The sequence below is a fragment of the Lygodium microphyllum genome, chromosome 28 (assembly GCF_053477565.2).
Source record: "Lygodium microphyllum isolate KBCC chromosome 28, Lygodium_microphyllum_v1.1.10, whole genome shotgun sequence".
NCBI classification, from domain to species: domain Eukaryota; kingdom Viridiplantae; phylum Streptophyta; class Polypodiopsida; order Schizaeales; family Lygodiaceae; genus Lygodium; species Lygodium microphyllum.
Genome location: NC_141162.1, coordinates 32,238,440 through 32,262,784, shown reverse-complemented (window position 1 = coordinate 32,262,784; position 24,345 = coordinate 32,238,440). Strand labels below are relative to the sequence as shown.

At 42.6% G+C, this 24,345-nt stretch overlaps 1 protein-coding gene across 3 annotated transcripts in view; it reads left to right on the top strand.

The window, feature by feature from the left end:
• The first annotated feature begins 240 nt into the window (after window positions 1-240).
• The window catches only part of LOC148011320 (aminoaldehyde dehydrogenase ALDH10A9, peroxisomal-like), an 85,168-nt gene continuing 61,063 nt past the window's right edge, over window positions 241-24,345 (top strand). For 2 of the 3 annotated variants that reach the window (XM_087669950.1, XM_087669949.1), the window contains exon 1: window positions 241-475. In XM_087669950.1, coding sequence (XP_087526076.1) covers window positions 358-475 — 118 coding nt within the window. In that variant the 5' untranslated portion in view covers window positions 241-357. The remainder of the gene's footprint in view (window positions 476-24,345) is intronic. The other variant, XM_087669948.1, reaches the window with a different exon arrangement.

Here is a 24,345-nt window from a genome sequence, read left to right as displayed (position 1 = left end):
TTGAGGTCAGGGGATCGCCACAGTCGAAGGTTCCTCCTATTATTGCAATCCACAATGTCGAAGTTTGTCTTAAACTTCTTACACACCCCCTCGCACACGCAATGTATTCCTGTTTTTAAAAATGTTTATTGCAAACAAAGAGGCCCGTGGGAACAAGCCCTAAGGGAGACTCAGACAAGAGATCGTAGGTCACGTGGGGCTTGATGATAAGTTACTGCTGATATATCATATAAGTGCTCATGCGTCTCTATGTGGGTGCTGAGGAAAGTTGCTGATTCTGATTCCTTCCTCGCTGCTGTCTTCTGGTTCTTCTTCGGATAGCCTCTTGTTGTGCATCGAAGCTGTGACTCTGCAACCATGGCCGTCCTCCCTCCCAAGGTTCCCACGCGGCAGCTCTTCATTGATGGAGAATGGAGAGAGCCAGTTCTCGGCAACCGAATTCCCATCATCAACCCTGCAACTGAGGATTCAGTAGGTGCGCTCTCTTCTCGAGACTCCATGTTACCCCTATCTTTTATCAGAAAGATAGCTGTTTTCTTTTTCAAGTGGTTGCAAGACATGGATCCCATGATTATTACAAACAAAGGTGTATTAAGGTGCAAGAGATTTAGAAAATAGCCGTTTTTTTTCAAGCGATTTAGAAAGACATGGATCCCATGATTGTTACAAAGAAAAGGTGCAGTCTGTGCAAGCTGTCAAATAGTACAAACAGCAGGTTCGATCGTCCCACTGTAAGACCTGCTTACTGCTTGAATTGGGTTCCAATCATTAAATCTTATGCTTCACTGGAGCAGTCACTGTTTACTACATGCAGATATCCTTCAAAATCCTCTATTCTGTCCAAATCAGAGAGATTCTTTACTAGCGCAAAAGGGTTGTCCTATACATAGCTCACTTTCATAATCAGCACGTTCAGATCTGTTAGGGGCATTATCAATGCACGTAGAGCAGGCTTCTAGTAATCCTAGTGTGCGGTTGGCAAGAGCAGATTTGCGAGATAACAGGACTGCACTTTAATGTGGGTATACAGGAGGAAAGCTGGCTGAAGACATATTGGTTTTATGTTCTCAAGCAGTTAACAATGATCTAATCGTCTCCAGATGCATAGCCTTATCTAAGTCTGAAGAGTTCTGAGGCTTTGATCAATCCATACTGCATCTTGACTTGAATGACCATGAAACTTCAACATATAGTGAAGCTTAAGTCACAATATACAAGATAAACACGGTAAACTATGAATGCACGACTGTAATTCAGATTATCATTAACATTCATTGTTCAAAGAACATTGAAATTATAACCATAAATGACAAAAAGCATGTGCCATGAAGACTAAAGAGTCAAGACTGAAGACTGAGACATTATGTGACATGTCATGACTCAGATGTCATATATGGTATATAGTCTGTACCATACAAACGAAGATATTAATTTGGAAAAGTTGAAATGAAGTTAAACTGTAAACTGCATAATTTAGAATCTGAAGCCTAAATTGTTGAATAAGTAGTACAAGGCTCAAAGCTGAAGGGCATATTAGATATGTGAAGATCGAGGACTCGAAATGACAGGCGATCACATCATCACTCTGAGTTGGAAGGTAACTGCAGTAGCTGATCTGGAAGTGTTGTTTTCATGATCACGAGTGCCAGCTGATGGTGCATCCTCCATCAGAACATCATTTTGACTCTCTGCCTCTTTTTGCATCTCCACTTTGCAAAAGGTTCAGCCTTTGCACTCACACTTTTGGATAGCATGTGTAAAGTGACACTAATGAAGGCCAGGTCACTGGACCTTTACATGCCAAGTCAGTTCCTCTTCTTGGAGGCAATGTGAGATTAAGTGCTCCACAATTGTTCAAAACAAGAGGACCTAGCAGCCTGGCTAAGAGTACAAATTGACAATTGGCTGCAACTTAAGACCATCAGAACCAAAGTCTTTCCAACATAAGGCAGCCCCAACCTTGTAATTCTCTTCCTATGCATCAATACATTCATATGAGCAATGAAAGGATCAATAAGCAACAAGTAGGTCTTTTCTTTTGTCTAGTATTAGTATTAGGTACTAGATGGTCCAAAACTGATCTCCAGGATGCACCCATTTCTTTGTCACTCTCTTGATCCAAGCCATGGAACTTAGGAGTAATACAACATAAGCTCCATCATGCAATGGAGAGCTATACGAGTTCCACCTCATGACACATGAATCACAGATCTTCTCAAATGCATTAGGATTAAGCACCAACTCATGTGGCTTCACTATTATTCAATCTATGTCCTCATATGTTTTCCCAATACATGAGGTAGCATAGAATGCACAAGCCTCAACAAATGCATGATTGGTAAATCCATTGCATGTATGTCTCATATCATCCCAAAACCCTATGTTGTTTGCCTTTACCATACACAAGATCCCTATAGGTATAGAAGCCAAAGTCGATGTAGTGAACTCATCAATAATAAACAATTGCTTCAATGCACTACTACATTCTCTCAATCGGCTATCAAGAAGTTGTCCAAAGATGATGTACTAGTGAGACAATAGGGTTTGCAGGGAGGAACACGGAGTGAACTCGGCAAACATGGAGAAGAGAAGAGAGGAGAGAAGACACTCTGATGAGTGGAATGATGAAGTTCTGAATCATGGAGTGGATGTGATACAAGGGAACAAGGATAAACAAGGAAGATGATGAAGACAACCATGAAGCACGAACCGCAATGATCTCTTGAAGGGGTGTGAGGGTAGTGGAGAGGCTAGAGAGAAGAGATGATGGACTGAGGTGAAGTGCCACTGGTCGTGCCGAAGAAGGTATCTAGGGTGGGAAAGAACTCCCAAAGGTGGCCTCTCGAACCCGAGTAGGTGAGGGTGAAGGGTGGGGATGAGGCTGAGCAATCAGTGGGCAACAGTTGTTGCTTCTCAGTGGAGCCGATCGGGAAGTCGAAGAAGAGGAAGGAGTCGAGGAGCCACTGTCTCTCGATGGAGCAGATTGACAAGGAGACAGTATCAAACAATCATTGTCTCTCGATGGAGCGGATTGTAGAACTGCGGGCTGTGGTAGCCACTATACCCGAAAAAAGTTGGGAGAAGACTGCCGCTGGCATTGCAACAATCTCCAAGAGGTCGTAGCGCCAATCGATCCTCCATGTGCTCGAAAGGACTTAGTGCGTATTGGATGTGTCTTATTGCCTTGAGTATAGTACTCTGATACTTGATGCAGAACGATCTCTGTGGCCCAAAAAGGAGAGGTGGCACAAGGAGTGCCTGGTGGAAGACGCATATACTCCGGGGGGATGGGGAGCAAAGGTCGAAGTTGGCAATCTTCGGTGGGATGACCGTTTGTGTTGTAGTACGAGCACCCAGTAGTCTAGTCATTTGTTGGTAAAGAAGCCATGGGTACCAGTGTGCCTTGCTGAAGAAGGAAGAGGTCAACCACGAACCACGAACCACGAACCACGAACCACGAACTACAATGTCCCCCTCAAGGGGTGTGAGGGTAGTGTGAAGCACGAACCGCAATGTCCGCCACAAGGGGTGGGAGGGCAATGGAAGGGCTGGAAGTGAGCTGCCAGTGGGAGGAGGATGCTACCAGCAGTAAGACGTTGCAATCGGTAGAAAAACGCAAGTGAGGAGAGAGAGACTAAAAACACAAGCTACAGGAGAGAGAACAACAAAAACGCTGGAAAAACTAGCAGTAGCAGTCAACATGCTAGAATCAGCTCCGAACAGTGTGTGATAGGTTGGAAACAGGTGCCAGACTATTGTAGACAGGAATGGCTAGCTTGGACTGCAATGTCCTCCGCGTTTGGGGTGTGGGCAGCAAGCTGAAATACCTGAAATCTGCAAAAACGAGATTGTTTTCTGAATGGAGATTGATCGGCAACAGTCGCTCTGTGGTAAACAGCTGAAACTGTGGGTGGAAGGTTGGAAACAGGCGTTAGATTGTAGATGATAGTAAGGGACAAGTGAGAACTGCGATGTCCTCTGCAAAGGGGTGTGGGCAGCAAGCTGAAAACAACTGAAACTTGCAAAAACAAGATATTTATGTAGCGGAAGAAGAAGAGAAGTGGATGCCGAACTCACCATTGGTCTTTGCCTTCACTGGAGTGGAGGATCTTTGCCACTATTTGAGTAGATCCAGCTCTAATACCATGTCAAAAGATGACGTACCAGCGAGACAGTAGGGTTTGCGGAGAGGAACACGGAGTGAACTCGGCAAACATGGAGAAGAGAAGAGAGGAGAGAAGAAACTCTAATGAATGGAATGATGAAGTTCTAAATCATGGAGTGAATGTGATACACGGAACAAGGGTGCCGTAGCACAAGGAAGATGATGAAGACAGTCACGAACCACGAACCGCAATGACCTCCTGAAGGGGTGTGAGGGTAGTGGAGAGGCTAGAGAGAAGAGGTGATGGATTGAATGAATCAGCCTAAGGAATGAATGAGAGAGTGGCCTATAAATAGGCACAGTCAGTCTAGGGTGTCGCCCCTTTTTGGGACTGCAAACTCTAAACGCAAACCTTGAACGCAAAACACAAAAATGCAAAAAACGCAAACTGCGGGTGAAGGGTTTCTCAACAGAAGTTGCATGTAAATCTTGTGCAAGAGTACTTCAACATCTTCTTTGACTTCTTAGAAAGCTCATGTCTAAGGGATTAGCGATTCAAAATAAATGTCACGATTTGAGCTCCATGCTCAATAAAAATTCTCAACCCATGATAATTTGCCAATGTTCGTTAACAAATTATTCAAGCAATATGCCATCTAGTAAGAGAGCCTTGTTTGTAGGCTCTTCTTTTGCAACAAACCCCATGGCATGATTGTGGCCAATTAGATCAATGCCACTAATCCACTCTAATGCAAGTTTTTCTTTAGGCTTCCTTATCCTTGAAGCATCATGTGAAGAAATGATACATTTCCTTATGAGAATAAGCAATCATGTCATGAATGACCTATACGTGTGTCTTTCTAACCATCCACAATCAATGAGACCGTCTTGAATCTATATACTCTTCCTAGTTAATGTTTCTTAGTCAACAAGGTGCTTTTTCTTGTCAAGAAAGGTGGTGGATAATCTCTCTAATGATAAGAGGTACATATCTGGGGCCATACTCCCCAATATTTTTACACATCACTTTGAAGCACGTTCAAAGAAATATACAGCTATACCTCCCTCTTAGGCCCGAAAAGGACTATGCTCGAGATGGAGTGAAAGTCATGTCTCCACTCTCTTTTTCATAACCGAAAGGTCTTACCCCAAAGTAGCTACGGTAGAGGTCAATGGATGCACATCAGCTGCCCAAGAACCTACCAAGACTAAAGATGTGATGGATATCTTCTTTTAGATAGCCCTATTCTAAGGTTGTTAATAATAATGAGGAGGAAACATCCTCCATAAATAGAATCTGTGTAAGTGCAAGGCTAGAGTGACAAGGTATAGCCAAGGTAATCATTGCCATAGTAAGCTGCCTAGTATCAATTTGAGATATTGCTGTGGTTTGGGGATCAATTCGAGTATGACACGCACCGACACCCACTCCTTCAGCAACCTCTGCCCTGGTTTTTTGAGACACCGAGGTTTGAGGCCCTACTGATTCTATTATCTTTTCTCCATATGCTTATTAGCATTCAATGTTCTACATATTGTGTTCTCCTTGTTGTCATATACTTTTGCGGTTCTATGTTTGCCATATGTATGTATGAATGAATGATAATACAATTAGTAGGGCCTTGAACCTCCGGGTCTCTAAGACTAGGGGAGAGGTGGATAAAGGAGTGGGTGTGGAGTGTACACGTGCAGCAGACTGAGAACACAGATGTGGCCAAGTGAATGAAGATGTCCGCACTCTCAATGTGACCAGAAACGCAGCCAAGTCTGATGTAGATGAGGTTGTTAGACAGTTGATAATGTCAAACAGCTAAGGAAAGGTCCCAAACCAGTAGGGTAGCAGGCTAAAGACAGCAAATGCAGTGAAATCAGGTTGCCCAGCTGTGTAGGGGCTCTAGACAGCATGGGCAGCACTTGAACAGTCTTGATGAACTGGTGATTGTCCTCCAAAGGGGCTGTGCGCAGCAGTGGGCAATGAGAGGGCTAGTGTGACAAGATATAACTGAGGTAATAGCTGCCACCATAAATATTTGCCATACTAAACTGCCTCAATGTGAGATGTTGTGAATGTGGTGGTCCTAGTTGATCACTTTTTTAATGAGGTAAAGGGGAAACATGCTATATAATGCAACAAGTTTTCATCCTTGGATGAGCACATACAAATATAGGTTTTCCCTTATCCAAAGTGGTTGGCTTTACGTTAGCACAATGCCAATGCCTGGGTGATGCAAGCAACAAGGGGTAATGCAAAGTGTTATGCTCAAACGGAATGATATGCACAATGCAATGGCACCACTTGAGCTGTGTCTTTAAAGGGGAATTGTTCACTTGCTCAATTACCCTTTTACAAGTTATGATCTTCTGCATCATCTTCACAATCTTCAGCCCTCCTTGCTATTCATGTTGCCCTTGAAAGCAAGCCACCTTGCTGTTTGTGCCCTCAACCCTATCATCATCATTATCTTTTCCTGCTGCCTAGTTGGATTTGTTTCGTGCAGCTCACACCCTGGTCATTGCTAACATTCTTTGCAAATCCCTGGGACATGCTTTGCTGTTGTGGGTGCAGCTGTCATAGTCATCAACATCATCTTGAGGGTGCACCTGTCATCGCCATCATCTTGTTGGCCACCATCTTCAACAACATCAAGAGCAGCATTGACACAATCTCTATCTTCATCATCGGCACGGCTCTCTAAGACACCTTTCCCATCTTGGACATCTTCACCTTCATGTCATGGTGACGTGAAATTTTGAGATGCTTTAAATTGTGAGAGAGAAGAAGGTTGTTAGAAAGCAAGGAGAGGCGGTTGATGTGATTTGCAATCACCAGGGATCACGGTGACAACTTCCATGGTTGATTGAGCAGAGGATAGTAGTAGCTTTGCAGTGTTTGGATCTCGGATGTATTCAATATGCATCCTCTCCTGATGTGCTTGAGTTCTTAGGTGGGGAAGAGGATCAAGTCTTGGGTAGACTACCTTTGGCCTTTGAATGATACTCATTGTTAAAATGCATGGACTTTTGGCAGTGCTGACAATACCTATTTTTCTTGGGGACATTTTGCCAACTTGGTTTCAATCTTGGAGGGAAGTTACTTTGCTCCTCACTACCCTACTATGTCTTGTTGCTTTTCTTTCCATCCCCTTGCTTTCCACTTTGTGTGGTTGAAGTTTTAATTCCCTCTTGACTATGGCAGAGTGGTTTTGTTGTGAACTTGATTAAACAACCTTGCGAAACATAACATTCAAATTCATAGGTGGAAAATCAGGGTTGTGAGATAACTTGCTTTATAAAATTGAAATATTTAGGTGATAGCTTGTCATAAATAGAATGACTTGATTGTTATTTGACTTTGGGAAACTTCTTGTGACGAATTTGGTGAGTAGATGCCAATACTCTACTGACTTGACAGCTAAATCATCCTTCTCAACGAGTTTGAATACTGGAGTGTGTGATTGAAGTTGATACGTTGGGTGCAATTATGAGCTGCATAGTAGTTGACTAGATGCTCCCAACACTCAAATGTATGATTAAAATGTTGAAGTTGTGAGTGAAACTTGGGCATAAGACTTTGCATTAGGTTGATAATCTCTGTGGCATTTGTGCTCTTCCAAGAGCGAATTACCTCATATGAGAACCGTTGAGGATTAGGTTGAGATTCCTACCCTTGAACAGGTTCTCACAAGCCTTGTGAATCCAAGACATGCCCCATCAAATTTGTCCAAGTGGTAAAGTTAGACTTGTTGAAGTGAGTCTTATCCTTTAACACATTCTTGGCTTATGCAAGTGCTGTAAAAAATAATGGGTATGCTCTGATACCATGTCAAAATAAGCGACAATGCAGAGAGACAGTAGGGTTTGTGGGAAGTAACATAGAGTGTGTATGGCAAACATTGAGAGAAGAGAAACTCAAAAACACAAGAACACGGTGATGATGCATTGAATCATGCTATGAGAAGAAAAGCTGATACAATGGAGCTGAAGCTCAAAAGATAATTGCACTGTTCTGTCTGAATTAGGCGGCAGCACTTGTGGGAAATCTGCACTGTGAAGGGAGTAAAACGCAGTCTTTCAGGCAGTGGGCTATTAAAGTAATCACTGGAAGGTGAAGGATAGTTGTCGAGAGAGCGAACTGCAGTCCTTTGGTGTCGAAGATGTGGAGGACAATCACCAGCTATTGGGGAGCGAACTGCAATCCTTTGATGTTGGGAATGACCCGGGCAACAAAATGCAAATCCCAGAGTGTCGGAGCTGTCAAACGTAGGGAGAGCAACCTAGATATTGACGCCAGGTGGATAATGATGATGCTAGATGACGAAGGATGAGCCGGGCTGCAAAAACGTAGGTTCCGATAGCCTTTGTGCAAGTGACACCAGGTGATGGAGGAGGAGCCGGGCTGCAAAACGCAGGTCCTAGCAGCCTGTGTGATAGACGAGTGATGAAATCACTGATGCTCGATGATGGAGATTGTTGCCAAAGGCTAGGATGGTGACATCAAGCTGGAGATGATAATGCCAGGCAACAAGGAGAAGATCTCCACACCGTAAAATGCAGGTGAAGGTGGAGCGTGATGGAAAAGGGTGCTGACGCTAAGTAGATGATGGTGATGCCAGGTGGAAGATGCTCCAAACGCAAAGCCTGATGCTGGGACATGGCGCCTGAAGTAGAAGTGTTAGAAGTGGTGTAGCAATGGAAGCATAAACATAAGCTGTAATAAACTGCTGAAACACAAGACAAAAGAGAAAGGGAAAGAAAGAACACGATACAGATGAGAACTCAGATGTATGCTCGGGTAATGGAATCCATATACCAAGACATGAGACAGTACAAAAGCAATGTGAGTCACCGACTGTGGAGACATTGGCACATGCTCCCTCTCTCCAAGAATTGTATAGTGATGAATGAATGTGGAGGAGGGAGCCTAAGAATATATAGGCCAAATAAATGCCAAAAATATGGCTGGTTAGCCAGCATTAAATGCTGGCCGATTGGCTGCAAATAATGCCAAAACACAGTAAATGATGGCAAATAAAATGCCTAAAATATCTCTGTGCCCAGCGTGCTATACCACATGTACATACTCAACCATGAACTAACTAATCTGCTAACACTCTCTCCCAGATCATGGGTGATCTGATACAATACAATATACAATGATAATGTTGCATCAAAGTACATACAATAATGTCCATCATAGTAGAACCATGGATACCCAAGTAGTGGGTGCGCAAGCCACCACCAAGGTGCCTCGGAGAGAGCTTGATGTCGATGTCGATCGTACTAGCTTCTGAAGGTAGAGAAGATCATAGCAACTCTCAATGTCTGTCAACAATACCTCTAATGTAGCATACGTGACCATCCTGTCACCAATGTCGCAGTGCAGAAATGACCATGAATTCCTTTTTTTTGGCTAGATCGCCAAAGTGTCCCCTTATGTGAACTCCAGACAAAAGCCATCCGCTCTCTATAACGTAACCATCCCATCATGAACCTGGATGTCATTCCCAACTCCAGGATTTGAACGTGCCAGACTTCAATTGATGCGTCAGGGACGTCCCTTGCTGGATCTTGTGCATCTGTATAGAAATATAGATGAGGCACGGCCACCCCATCTCACCACCCTCTCACACTCCTTCTCTGGCATTGGAGAGTGGTAAGGGATGACTGCATCACCACCTCTAGAAAGCAGGTGAGGAAGGGGTCACCAAGCCCTTTCCATGATTCGAAGAAGAGGATCTCTTCCGAGCCTTGGACTTCACCTTGGATGGAGGAGTTGAGTTGGAATTTGAGGCAGATGATGAATTGTCGAAGGATTCCGCATCCCGCTTCGTCTTCTGCTCCTTGTTCTTCCTGGAAGCCGCTAACTCGTTGTAGTCCTTCCGTAAATGACCCTTCTTGCTATAGTGGTAACACTAGGCCTTTGAATTCTTCATCTTCGAATCCCTCTCTGAAGCTGCAAGAGCCTCACCTGAACCTCCATAATATGACAGAAGCCTCCCTTGTGGTCTCAAAGTCACCTCATGCTCAAGTAGCATTGAGGACATATGAAGAAAACTGATAGGAGTCCTAGATGTTTGCGCCCTTAAAGCATTCACCACTCCATCAAACTCTCGAGGAAGCTTGTAGAGTACCATACCAACAAAGATGTGTCTTTGATAGGGCAGACTGCATTATGTGAAGCTGGTCCTGGAGTTGGGTAACTTGAAATAGAAATGATTGAATCGTATCTTTGGGTTCAAACTTTAGTTGCTAGAGCTGGCCATAGAGAGTAACGGCCCTCGTGGTGGAAGGAGCCTCGTACATCGACTGCAACTTCGACCATACGTCTGAAGCTGTCCTGTAGGAGGTGACCGCCGGTAGGACTTCTTTGGAAATACACCGAAGTAAGGCCGAATAAGCACGGGCATCATCTGAATCCCATGTAAGCACTGCCTCCTCATGGTTGTCTTCATCAAAATCAGATGGAACAGGAGAAGGATGTTGAGGACGAGCCATAGCTCCGCCAACCACGTACCATAACTGCTTCTGGATAAACCAGGCCTTCATTACTGCACTCCACTTGTAATAATCAGGTCCATGGAGCTTGTCATCAGTGGATGTGCATGGAGGAGCCATTTGTACAGAATTGAGAAAAGAAGTAGAGAAAAGAAGGGATTTGGAGAGGGAACACATCCAAAACACGAGCACAGACTACAAAGAGCTAGAGTTCACATACAATGCAACCCAAAATCTAACCAAAATAAGACAAAAGCTGCTGTAAAAAGTCATGAAATTAGTCAAAAACTGCCAAAAACAGCAAAAACGGCCGGATAATGCAAGCGCCCAGTCAAGAGGAGATGCTGAGGTACCAAAACATAGGCTGAAACAGATGCATAGGCTGTACGGATGCTGACATCAGCAAAAAACGCAGGTAAAACAAGTTGCCTGGTTGGAATAGCAGCCGCTTAATTAGCAAGGGTGAAAACCATCTTGAAATCAGCAAGAAAACATTAGAGGAACACAAATCCTGAAATTTGATACCATGTCAGAAGTGGTGCAGCAATGGAAGCGTAAACATATCCTGTAATAAACTGCTGAAACACAAGACAAAAGAGAAAGGGAAAGAAATAACACAATACAGATGAGAACTCAGATGTATGCTCGGGAAATGGAATCCATATATCAAGACATGAGACAGTACAGAAGCAATGTGAGTCACCGGGTGTGGAGGCATTGGCACATGCTCCTTAGACCCAAGACCTTCACAAAACAAGCATACTATCTCTACCATTACTGGGTGTCAGTGAACAAGAATAAGGCTAAGGTGTGGATATAGCAAATAAGTGAAGCAAGCAAGACACGCAAAGCAAGCAAGCAAGCTAAGGAAAAGAACTGCCTTGGAGACTGCCATGGGCAATGCCACGAATATGGTGGATCTAGAATCGACCACTTCAAAAGACCGAAAAGGGATAAATGCTCACAGATGCATGTTTACATTAACAGAATGCCAATACATGGGGTAATTGTGAGGTGTCCGCTAGTCCCAATCCACGATACACCTTTTAGTAGTCCATCAGTAGGTTTTTCCATAAATGATGCCACCCGCTGCTCCCTTGGAACATCACGGGATTGTCACTTAGGCCCTACCGAGTCTACTTCGCAATGGGAGAGTTCTGGCCGAACCCACTAGGATCGACCTGAAGACTTGGGTTCCTAAAATCGGATGGGTCTCCTAGCAGCCAGCTAGCGTCAGTAATTTCGAGTTCCACTTTTTAGAGGATTACTCAATCTGAAGCGGACTTGCCATTGTACTTGGTTCAAAGAGAATGGGAGACGGAAGGGAGTGTGGTACGTCAACCCTCCTGCCCATAAGGCAAAATCCCATTCCGGTCCCCTAAAACAATGCAAGTCGGTTCTACCTAATGACTACTTGGTCAATTTATCGTCTTCCTATTTCTATATTCAATGTAGAAAAGCTCCCAGCTAACCGGGACCACCCTACCATTGGACGGACCCGTCGGGGGTTACGCCCACCCGCTTTCCTCTGATGATGGGTCATCTTTAGTTTTTTAATTACCTACAACACATTTATTGGAACATATACAACCAGCTTCCTTAATTAGTCCATTTAGTCACACGTTCCTTCACATAATTTATCTCACTAACATGCATACCATTCGAATAGTAAAGCAAACTTCTTTATTATATTGGAAGTCTATTACAATTTCCATCATTCCGTCCTAGCGGAAGATACACAGAATTCCATAAGGACATTCTGTCCACCAAGATTCCACCCTCATAACTAGTATTTAGGGTTCCAGGATCCCATCCTGGGTCACGAAGGGGCTCGTCAGATTCTTGGAACAATGCAGGATTTACAGCCAGAGCCCCCTCTGGCACCTACAATTCCTACTGCCCGAGACTATCCCTACTGGCAGACCTTTCGCCTACGGAGCCGGTCCAAGCCTCTCGTAGCGATAATCATGACCCCCTTGGAGTAGGGTCTCGCCGCTAGCTTGGGGGTAGCCTAGCGCGATCCTTCCTTTTATTCTGTTGGCAATAATTTCAATCAAAATCTAGATTCTAGCAAACACAAACAGTCCTTTCAAATATGTATCAAATAGTGCAATGACAATCATCCCAACATGTAAATCACAGTTTCACATAGCCAAGGTGTAACCTTTCATTCTAATGAGGATTCTTCTTCCCATAAAGAAGTGTTGAGTACACCTCTTAAAACATGTTAAGCAGGGCATGAGTTTTCCGTTTGGATTCACTTATCTAACATAAGCAAAATCCCTTAAGAAAATATATTGTGTCAATAAACTCAACGAGATGGTCTTTAGGATTCGTAAATAGATAACCAGTTTTTATAACCTTCACTAATCAATTCTTAATCTTGTCGCATTTGATCATAACTATATTGAATTCGCATAAAGACATATGTATAATAACCTTTGGCAATTAATTCTATCATGATTCAATGCCTTAGTATCCCAACTATTCTGGCTAGAAATCATAGTGATTAATTGTTTTATGCTTGAATTAATATGTCTTTCTAGATGAGTTATGTGTAAGCGAAGAATATGAAAGCTAATATCCTATGTAATTTATCTTATATTGTAAAATTGATAATCTAGTAATGAATAACCTGGTTTGGCGGCATGACGACATTAGAAACTTCATCTTTACTCGCGCTCGCATTAGCCACACCCGATGTTCCAATTGTGGTGGCAATTCCCGCAACCTCGGGCACTCCCGTATCATTGGCAATACCCGTTGCTTGACCGGTTGCGTTGATTTCCATGGTTTTTCCACTTTGTCGCTTTGGAGCCATCGTCCACGAGGAGTTTGAGAGATAGGGAAGGTGGGATAGATTTTAGATGAGAGAGGATAGAGAATATGGCTTAGTTAAAGATCGAGACAAGGGATTTGAGCTAGCTCTCTTCCTCTTTCTCTTTCTCTCTCTCTCTCTCTCTCTCTCTCTAGCTTCTCGCAGCCTCTTGAAGAAGTATTCTTCCTTCTCTCTTCTTCTTTCTTGCAGCCTCTCGGGGTCTCCTTATGTCCCTTATGCCTCTCCCATGCCTCGTATTTATAGTGAATTGGGGAAGAGGGCTTGTGGTTGAGAAGTGGAGCTCTTTGTGGAGGGGGATCTTGGAAAGATCAGTGATCTGATGCTCAGATCATAAATCTGATGGTTCCATTGGCTCCGAAAGGGGGGTAAAACTCCAAGACGCTTGGTTAGAAAGCTCTCAGTTCACTCTTTCTTCTTTTCTCTGTTCGAAGTGCTGTCTACTGCTTGTAAACTGCGATCGCGGCTCGCGCGATTTCGCCAGTCACTTTTCTTTATTTTTCTTTTTATAAAATCTTCAAACTAACTAACACATCACTTGTTTTTTTCTTTTAAATGACATCTAGTTCTAGAAATCTCCATATCTTTTTTTTAAAAAAATTAAGATAATCTCTAAAATATCTAAAATATTCTAGTCTTGTCCAAAGGTCTAATATTTTTAGACCATCCAAACTATACACATTATCCTAGTGATTAATATAACTCATAAGTTTCGTTCACGTTGTAATTTACGTGAAGGATGGCCACTGTCCTTGCCAATTCGAAAAAAATATCGAATTTACGACTCTTGATTTTTCTAAATAAAATATTTTAAATTAAATAAAAATTATTAATAATTAATGTTAGTTAGTTTTTACCTTAGTTAGTCTTTAGTTAGTAATCTTACTAACTTATTAATTAACTAACTAACTTTTGAACTAACCAACTAACTTTTATTGTGTGGAAATATTACAGTAATGCAAAGGGTGATGCAAGATGCAATGCAACGGTGCCATTTGGACAGTGCCCTTGTAGGGGAATTGTTCACTTGCCGAAGTGTCCTTTTACAATCATATTATCCTAACAGTGCGGATGAAGTTACAAATGTCCATAATACATTATAAAAGAATAAAAGAATAAATGTCTAAAAAACTGTAAGTATCATCACTGTCACTATCAAGAGAAGTAGCCGTCCCCTCTCAAACTGGAAGGAAAAGCAAGAGAGAAGCACCCTCTCCCCGTAAAGCTGAAGAAGTAGGGGAGGGTGTATCCAAATCGATCCTGGGTAACAGGTACTGAAGAAGCGGTCGGTTGATCGCTTTGGTCAAAATATTTGCAAAATTGTCGGATGTAGGCACAAACTCTAGGCGGATAGTGCCTAGCTCAACCTGCTCTTTGGAAGAATGGAAGTGGACTCTCACATGCCGCGTCTGTGGTGTAATGATTAGATTGCCCGCAAGGGCAATGGCACTCTGGTTGTTGCGGTAGACGACGGTGGGAGAGTCTCATGGGAAATGAAGTGTCGCCAGTAAACTCCTCAGGTAGATGGCCTTGGTTGTGCCATCGAAGAGAGCCTGGTACTCAGCCTTGGCCATGGAAGCCGCTACCATCTTTTGCTTACTGCTTGACCAAGAAATGGGAGTTGTGCCCAAGGTAAAGAGGTAGCCGCCATGAGAATGCTGGGTATCGGGATATTCTGCCCAATCCGAATCAGTGTACCTCGATAAACATAAACCAGAACCATAGGTCAGGCCATAAGAATAAGTACACCGTAAATAACACAACATACGAAGACATGCAATCCGATGTGACATCCTAGGTGTTGTGAAATACTGATTGAGTACGCTAAATCTGGCCTAGCGTGAATTAAGCAAAGAAGTTTTCCGATAGGTATGTGCATAGAAGGGCTGTCCTAGGGTATCCTTCGACAAGTGGATAGAGGTGCGGCCACTGGCCGTGTCTGATCTGAAGTGTGTTGTTGTGACATTAATGTGACATTAAAAGTGATATTTAATGTCACATTAAGGTCATAAGTGTGGATGTGACATTAAAAGGGATATTTAATGTTACATTAAGGTAAATTTAGGGGAACATGCATGAGAATGACCGTCCGGGCTCTTGGGCGCTCGAACGGGTTTAAGGGGAGCCTAGAGAGTAAGGGAGTCCAGGAATAGTAGGACTCCAGGAAGTTGACGGCTGGCAAAGAGATAAGCTTGAGGGCCAACACTTATCTAGGCGTGGCTGGGAGGTTAGTCTGTCTCGTGCTTCCATCTTTTCAAGAAAACTGTCCCCGTAATCTAACATTGGTATCAGAGCCTATGTTTCTGATCATTAATCGAACAAGAATCCGTCAGGTCGTCAGTTTTGGTCATATCGCGTGAGCAGCCGGAACCAGGAGATGTGAAGACGTGACGTGACTCGTCACGAAAATAATCGTTGGAGTTGCTGGTCATTAAGACGTCGATAATAGTTGACGGGCCGTCAGTCAGAAAACGGGCCGTCAGTCAGAAAGCGGGCCGTCAGTCAGAAGCGCCCCGTCCCGTTGCGTGAGAAAACGGGCCGTCAAAGAAATTTTAAAAGAATTTCAGCGCCACGTCACATTAATGTGACCTTCAACGTCACGGCAGAAAAAGTTACGAGCAGAAATGTTTCGTGACGGGCAGGAAAAAAGAAAAAAATAAAAAAAACGTGGAGCTGCCAGCATCCGTGAGGATCAGACGTGAAGCTGCCAGCACCCGCGAGAACTAGATCAGAAGTGGAGCCGCCAGTATCAGATTGCTGAGACGAATAGGACTGCTCCTGAGACGGATAGGACTGCGACTGCTGTGAGACAGGCAGAAAACATCATATACAACTGAAGTCACAGTCTGCCATTAAAAATTAGGGAAGTATTTTATCTTGTATGCAAATTTCTTATTTTTGCTTTCCAATTCCAGTGTATTAATGGCAGAAAAAGGGAAAGAAAGGGTAATGTAAAGTTCTAGTTCCGGGGATCAACCTATGGCAGATCCCCATGAACCAGACATACAAGAAGAACAATGGGAAGAATTTTTTGCCACGAGAGAGCAATTTGATGATCTTTCTGCTCGTGTGCAAACTCAGGGGGTTCAAATGGAGTTTTTAACTCAAACACTTACTGAAATAAAATCTCAGCTAACTTTATTATTGGAAAAAGATAAAAATAAGATAGAAATCTCAGATGTCCCATCTTCATCCAAAGATTTAGATGTGACCATTCGAGATTCTAAAGAACCCCAAACCTATCATAAATTGAGGGATAATCTGGTTTTAAAGGATATGAAACCACCTCAATTTTACGGGGAGGAAAAAGATAGGAATAAAGATACAATCTTTAATTTCCTCCAAAAATGGGAAGATTTACATAAATTAAAAAATACCCCACCACATCTCCAAGCACTGGAGGCCAGTTTAACTTTGGGGCCCAAAGCATATAAGTGGTGGCGAACTTTAAAGGAGGCGAATAAAATACCTGAAACTTGGGCTCAATTTGAATCTGTCTTTTTAAAAGAATTTCTTCCTGAAAATGAAATGGAAAGAAATTGGGAAGATTGGGATTATGTCAGACAAAAGGGACGGCCCCTACTGACATATCTGGAGGAATATCGTGAGAATCCTCAAACTGGAAGGAATTGATGAATTCCAAAAAACAAGAGGATTCATTAGGGGATTGGATAAAGCCTGTAAAAAGGAAGTAAAACGGAGTTTATCTAAGACGCTTGAAGAGGCAATTAAATTTGCATTAATTTATGAAGATAGTACGCGTCCAGGTACACTCACCAGTCTCACTGATACGGAGCCCAAGTCTAAGAAATTAGAAACCTCAAAATTTGTGGGCAAATTTAAAAGAAAAATGCCATTTTTCAAGGCTAAAAAACAACCTTTTGAAAAGAAACCATATATGAGGCCAAAGCTAAGTCCTGATGACTTTGATAAGGCCAAAAAAGAAAAATTGTGTTTTAATTGCCTATCCCCTAACCATGCTGCTTGGAATTGCCCTCAAAAGAAAAAGACGGAAGACAAAGGAAAGGACAAGGGCAAGGGAAAAGAAAAACAAATCCATATAGTGCAGACCTTAGAATTAAAGGGCCATGAAAAGTATAAATCTTTAAAGGTCTTGCACATGGATGTAGAACATAAGTGTTGTATGTCAACTTCTTTGTAGCAGCCTACTTTTGGGCCACATGATTTACTTAGAGTACATGGATTGATAGCTGGAAAACGGGTTAGAGTCATGATTGATGACTCTGCCACACATAATTTTATAAATTATGCACTTGTAAAAAAATTGAAACTTCCCCAACAAAACAGTGAGCATCAATACGTTGTGCGTATGATGCAAGGCCAAGACAATAAAATATGGGATACAATGGTATCCAATTTGGAAATCGAGATTCAAGGATATAAAGATAAGCTTGATTTCCAAATAATGAACATGGAAAGAGCTGATATTGCTCTAGGGAGGGAGTGGCTATGGGGATTGGAACCATCCTTAAAACGTAGCTATCACCATAATACACTGGAATTTGAAAGGGATGGTAAGACTTTTGTCATTCAAGGTGAACATGAAGTATCTGATAATCCTTTGCTGTGTTCTACTGAAGTTCAGAAGCTGATAAAGAAGGAAGTTTGTGAGGTATATATGTTATGGTCTCTTCCTGTACAGAATACTTTTACTTTCTGTAATATAAAGCAACAATTTTCTTATGTTTGCGAATTGAATGTAAATAATGAATTGAACAGTTTGTTAGATGATTTTAAAGATGTGTTTCCTTCTGATTTACCAAGTGGCCTTCCACCAGATAGGGGTGAAATAAATCACCCAATTGATATAAATAAGGATACACACCCAATTTCAAAACCACCGTATAGGTTAAGTGAAACACAGCATCAAGAAGTTGAGAGACAAATTAAGGATTACCTGGATAAAGGATTTATTCAACCTAGTAATTCACCTTGGGCTTCACCAATTTTATTGGTAAAGAAAAAAGATGGTTCTATGCGACTTTGTGTTGACTATAGAGCACTTAATAAAATAACGGTGAAGAATAAATTTCCTATGCCCAGAATGGAAGATCTTTTTGATCAATTGCAAGGAGCAAAATTCTTCACAAAGATAGACTTAAGATCAGGTTATCACCAAATAAGAATTAAGGCACAAGATATTTCCAAAATGGCATTTCGTACCAGATACGGGCATTATGATTTTTTGGTGATGCCTTTTGGTCTCACTAATGCACCAGCTACCTTTATGAAGCTGATGAATAGTGTTTTACGGCCCTATCTAGGACATTTTGTAGTAATCTTTTTGGATGATATCTTGATCTTTAGTAAATCAAGAGAAGAACATTTGAAACACTTACAATTAGTATTCCAACTGGTAAGAATACATTCCCTTTATGCGAAGAAAACTAAATGTGAATTCTTTGCACAAGAGGTCAAATATTTAGGGCATATAATCTCGAAAGAGGGAATCAACATGGATCCAGAAAATGTAAGGGCAATTATTGAATGGCCACCTCCACGGAACCTGGAAGAGCTGCAGATCTTCCTAGGTTTATCTGGATTTTATCGTAGATTCATTCGAGATTATGCCAAAATAGCTGTTCCAATGACAGACCAACTTAAAGGGAAAGGGAAAAGTTTTAATTGGGGAACAGACCAAAATGAAAGTTTTCAAAAACTTAAGGTAGCTATTGCTACAGCTCCAGTATTATTAATAGTGGATCCCAATAAACCATTTGTGGTTGAAGCTGATGCCAGTGACAAGGCAATAGGCGCGGTCTTATTCTAAGAAGGTCGACCAGTTGCTTTTGAAAGCAAGAAATTAGATCGTGCAAAACAGAATTATTCTGTTTATGAGAGGGAGCTGTATGCAATAGTACATGCAATGAAGAAATGGAGGCACTATTTGTATGGTGCCAAACTTTTGATTTTATCGGATCATGAAAGCATTAAGTGGCTTAATGATCAACCAGATTTACATGGGCGTAAAGCCAGATGGGCCGAACTCCTCCAAGAGTTCGACTATGAAATAAGATATAGAAAGGGAAAGTATAATATAGTAGTTGATGCACTCAGCAGAATGCCCATCATTAATGAATTGAGTTTTACTCAGTTCACTTCCAACTTGCTTGAATCTTTAAAAGGGAAATGTCAGGTTGATCCGGCATATTCCAACATATGGGAAGCAATAAAAAATGGGAATCCAAAAGAAAGTGCTTCTACTGAGGAAGGAATATCTGAGGATGTTCAACTAGGAAATGGAGCATCAGGGGTTGCTCAAACTGGATTCAAGTGGAAGAATTTTACCATTGATAATGGTTATTTACTCTACAAGGGTAGGGTATGTGTCCCGAAAGATATAGAAATAAGGCGCCAGATACTCTTTGAGTGTCATGATACCCCTAGTGCGGGACATCCAGGAGTTAATAAGACTTATAGTCTTATTAAAAGGCAGTTCTATTGGCCTGGAATGAATAAGGACGTCCTTGACTATGTGGTCAAATGTAATAAATGCCAGGTTAATAAAGCTGAAAAATTAAAAATGGGAGGACTTCTCCATCCATTAGAAATTCCTTCGGGAAAATGGGAGAGTATCTCCATGGACTTTATTGTGTCTTTACCTAGAACACAGAGGGGGCACGACTCTGTGTGGGTAATTGTGGATAGGTTAACCAAAATGGCTAGGTTTATTCCAACTTCAATTGATGTTAAAACACCAGAATTGGCTAGATTGTTCGTAGAGAACATATACCGATTGTATGGCCTTCCGGCAAATATAATTTCTGATCGGGATAGAAAATTTGATAGCCATTTTTGGCGTGCCGTATTTAGGAAATTGGATACTAAACTTAGCATGAGTACGGCGGATCATCCGCAAACAGATGGGCAAACTGAAAGGGTTAACCAAATTCTTGAAGATATGCTTAGGGCATATGTAAGCAAAAGGCAAACTAATTGGGAAGAGTATTTACCGATAGCAGAGTTTGCATATAACAGTGCCAAACACTCTTCCACTGGATATAGTCCATTTATGTTGATGTATGGGTTTCAGCCCAGAGCTCCTTTTGCAGTAGGACTGCATAAGGAAAAGGTTCAGGCAGCTAAAGACTTTTTGGAGGATATGAATAGTATGTTAAAATTTGCTCAAGAAAATATTAAAAAGGCTCAAAGTCGAGCTAGAGCATATGCAGATCCTCACCGAAGAGACATCTCCTTTGAAGAAGGAGAATTGGTCTATCTTAAGGTGCCTGAACAAACTAAAACTATGAAAAATGGACATTGTCCAAAGCTTTCACCAAGGTATTGTGGTCCTTTCATAATACTTAAAAGGGTGGAAGAATTGGCTTACAAGCTCCAACTACCTGCTGGTAGTAAAATACATCCAGTTTTTCATGTAAGCAAACTAAGGAAGAAGCTGGGTGATTTGGATAATCTAATCTTAAATGATGATATTGAGGAGTTATTCTATGACCAATCTAATCCACATGAACCAGAAAAAATATTAAATGTTCGTAATAGACGAACGAGGAATACTATTTATCAAGAATGTTTGGTTAAGTGGAAAGATTGTTCAGAAGAAAGCTCAACATGGGAGCGAGTAAGTACTTTAAAGAAAAGGTTTCCCGATTTACAGTTAGACCTTCCAAATATCGTTTTCGAGGACGAAACCGATTTTTAAGGGGAAGGAAATGTGACATTAATGTGACATTAAAAGTGATATTTAATGTCACATTAAGGTCATAAGTGTGGAATGTGACATTAAAAGGGATATTTAATGTTACATTAAGGTAAATTTAGGGGAACATGCACGAGAATGACCGTCCGGGCTCTTGGGCGCCCGAACGGGGTTAAGGGGAGCCTAGAGAGTAAGGGAGTCCAGGAATAGTAGGACTCCAGGAAGTTGACGGCTGGCAAAGAGATAAGCTTGAGGGCCAGCACTTATCTAGGTGTGGCTGGGAGGTTAGTCTGTCTCGTGCTTCCATCTTTTCAAGAAAACTGTCCCCGTAATCTAACAGTTGTTCCACTAGCTGAAGTGCGTACTTCAGCTGTGACACAAAAATGCATCCCCCGGAACGAACTACCTCCATCCCCAAAAAATAAGACAACAAAGCAAGGTTTGTCATCTCAAAAGTAGCACTAAGCTTTGCTTTGATGTCTGCTATGGCAACAGAATTTGAGCCTGTGATGAGTAAGTCGTCAATATATAGTAGGATATAGTTGACCCCCTCTGCAGTAGATTGAACATATAAGTTTGGGTCATAAGGGGTAGAATGGTATCCATGAGTCTGTAAGAACTCATCCATCCTATGGAACCAAGATCGCGGTGCTTGCTTCAATCCATAAAGAGCTTTCTGCAAAGGGAATACCTTATCCCTCGAATTCCCCGAAGGAAAGCCCGGTGGGTGCTCCACATAGACTTCCTCCTCCAAAAAAATCATTCAAGAAGACACTCTTGACATCTATCTAATATTTTGGCCAACCGGGGTGAGTGGCTAGCGCGAGAAGCAATCGGAAAGATGTCAACCATGCAGTAGGAGCAACGGTCTCTTCATAATCAATGCCATGCTTGTGTCAAAACCCTTATTGCATGACAAGGCTTTTAGCTAAAAGCCTTGTACTTATCTAAAGTCCCATCAGCTTTTAGCTTGGTCTTGAAAATCCACTTTGTCCCGATGACTTTCTTGTGGCTTGGACGATCCACCAATGTCCAAGTCTCATTTCGGTCAATACTCTTGAGCTCTTTCTCCATGGGCTCTCGCCATTGAGGTGCTGAAGAGCCTCTTGCCATGTATCGGGCTCAGAATGCGCTATGTAATCGGTTGTAAACATCGACGCAAATGAAGCTTAAGGAGCAAACCGGGCAGATCTTCTAGGTCCCTCGGAGTGGAATCGGGTGGTAGGATCCCTGAACCCCTCATGGTTTGCCGGTACTAGGCGAGGTAACGGATGTCACAGAGAGGGCTTGGGAGATGAAGAATATGCAGTAATGCCAGGAGAGGGAAGTACACCAGGCTCAGTAGGCATGATTTCCAATGATGTGGAAGGAGGAATGGGAGCGGAATCCTGTGTAGACGATTGCACGATATCCCTCTCGAAAAAAACGGCGTCCCTCCTAACGATCACCTTGTTTGTCTGAGGGCCGAACAAACGATAGGCTTTCACTTCAAAGAAATATCCGACAAAAATAAGGAGATTAGCTCGTGGAGTGAGCTTTCCTATCTTATCATCAGGCGTGTGTGTGTGTAGGCACGACACCCAAAGACTCTGAAGCGGGAAATGATAGGCCGAGAGTCAAAAAATGTCTCATTCAGGGTCTTTTAAAGAAGAGCCGCAGTCGGGCACCGGTTGAGGATGTACACGGAAGCGTTAACAACCTCGACCCAAAGGCGTTCAGGAAGCTCTGCTGTGAACAGCATGGAGCGTGCCATTTCCATGACTGTCTGGTTCCTACGCTTTATGACTCCATTCTAAGAGGGGGAGTTAGTAGAGGTGAGCTGGCGAGATGCCATACTTCAGTAGAAACTTGGAAAACTTGTGGGAGATAAATTCACCACCGCTATTACTCCTCATGCAACCAACACGACGTCCAGTCTGGTTATGAACCAGCAGTACCTAAGCAAAAAAATATGTGAAAGCTTGAGGAAGTACACCAACATGTATCTAGAATGATCATCCACTATCAAAAAGAAGTATAGTGCGTCATTTAAGGCGGCAGTGGATGTCCGCCCACAAAGATCAACATGAATCAATCTAAGAGGCTCCTCAGCACGATGTGTGGACTGCTGAGGAAATGGGGTACGGTGCTGCTTTCCGAGCTGACAAGCTTTACAAGCATCATGAGCTAGTTTTAGGCAGGGAAGGCTCTCAACCAGCTGACGACAGGATAACTCATAAAGAGAATCATGACCAATATGCCCTAAGCGAAAGTGCCAAAGACGCTCATTGTTCGTAGGCTCCCAAGATGTGGCTAATGCTTGGAAGCTATGAAACACGGAGCCCTCGGCTATCGGCTCGGTCAAAAAGTGAGTCAATGTGGTAAAGGCCATCAGGTTGTGCCTCACCGCGAGCAATCACTAAACTAGTCCGAGAGTCAAGGATCTCGATTGTGGTCACTGCAAAGAAAATTGCTCGCCCCAACTGGCAAAGCTACTGAACAGATAATAAGTTCACCCCAAGCTGGGAAACATGGTATACATTGTCTAGTGAAGCTAGATCCGGACCCTTGTCAATGGCAAAATTGACACTACCTTGAGCCTGAATTTTGACCGAGGAGTTGTTTTCTACGCGGATCCGCCCGGCTGCAAGGGCTCGGATACGGAAAATGTCCTCTATAGGAGTTATATGATATGTAGCTCCATTATCCACAATCCAAACAGAAGCTGAAGTGCTTTGGCTGTGATGAGTGGGTCTCTGTGGTAACCTCTCTAGGAGGCAACTCACAGATGTGGACGAGACTCGCGATGTCTCTATGGAGACGATGTGGGCCTTTGCAGACCAGTCAGACAAACCCTCTATAGTTGAGAACGTTGTCGATTGAGATGGTTGAGCGGTGGCAGTATGAGTCTGACCTTTAAATTGCCCCTTGCCATCACCTTGTCTCCCCGACTGGGGGTTGCCTGACTAAGGGGTGGGGGTTTGAGATTTAGATTTGAGTGCTATGCCTCTGGCCTTTGAGCGACACTCGTCGTCAAAATGACCAGTCTTTTGACAATGTTGACAATAGCTATTCTTTTTAGGTACATTCTGCCACCCTTGTTTGTGTTGTGATTGGGAGTTTTCTTGTGATTCCTCGGATTGATTTTGTTTTTGATTTTGAGTGGAGGTTTGATTTTGTTTGCCCTTCCCTTGTTACCCCTTCTGAGAATGAGCAACAAGAGCCCCCTCTAAGGAAGAATTCATATGAAAT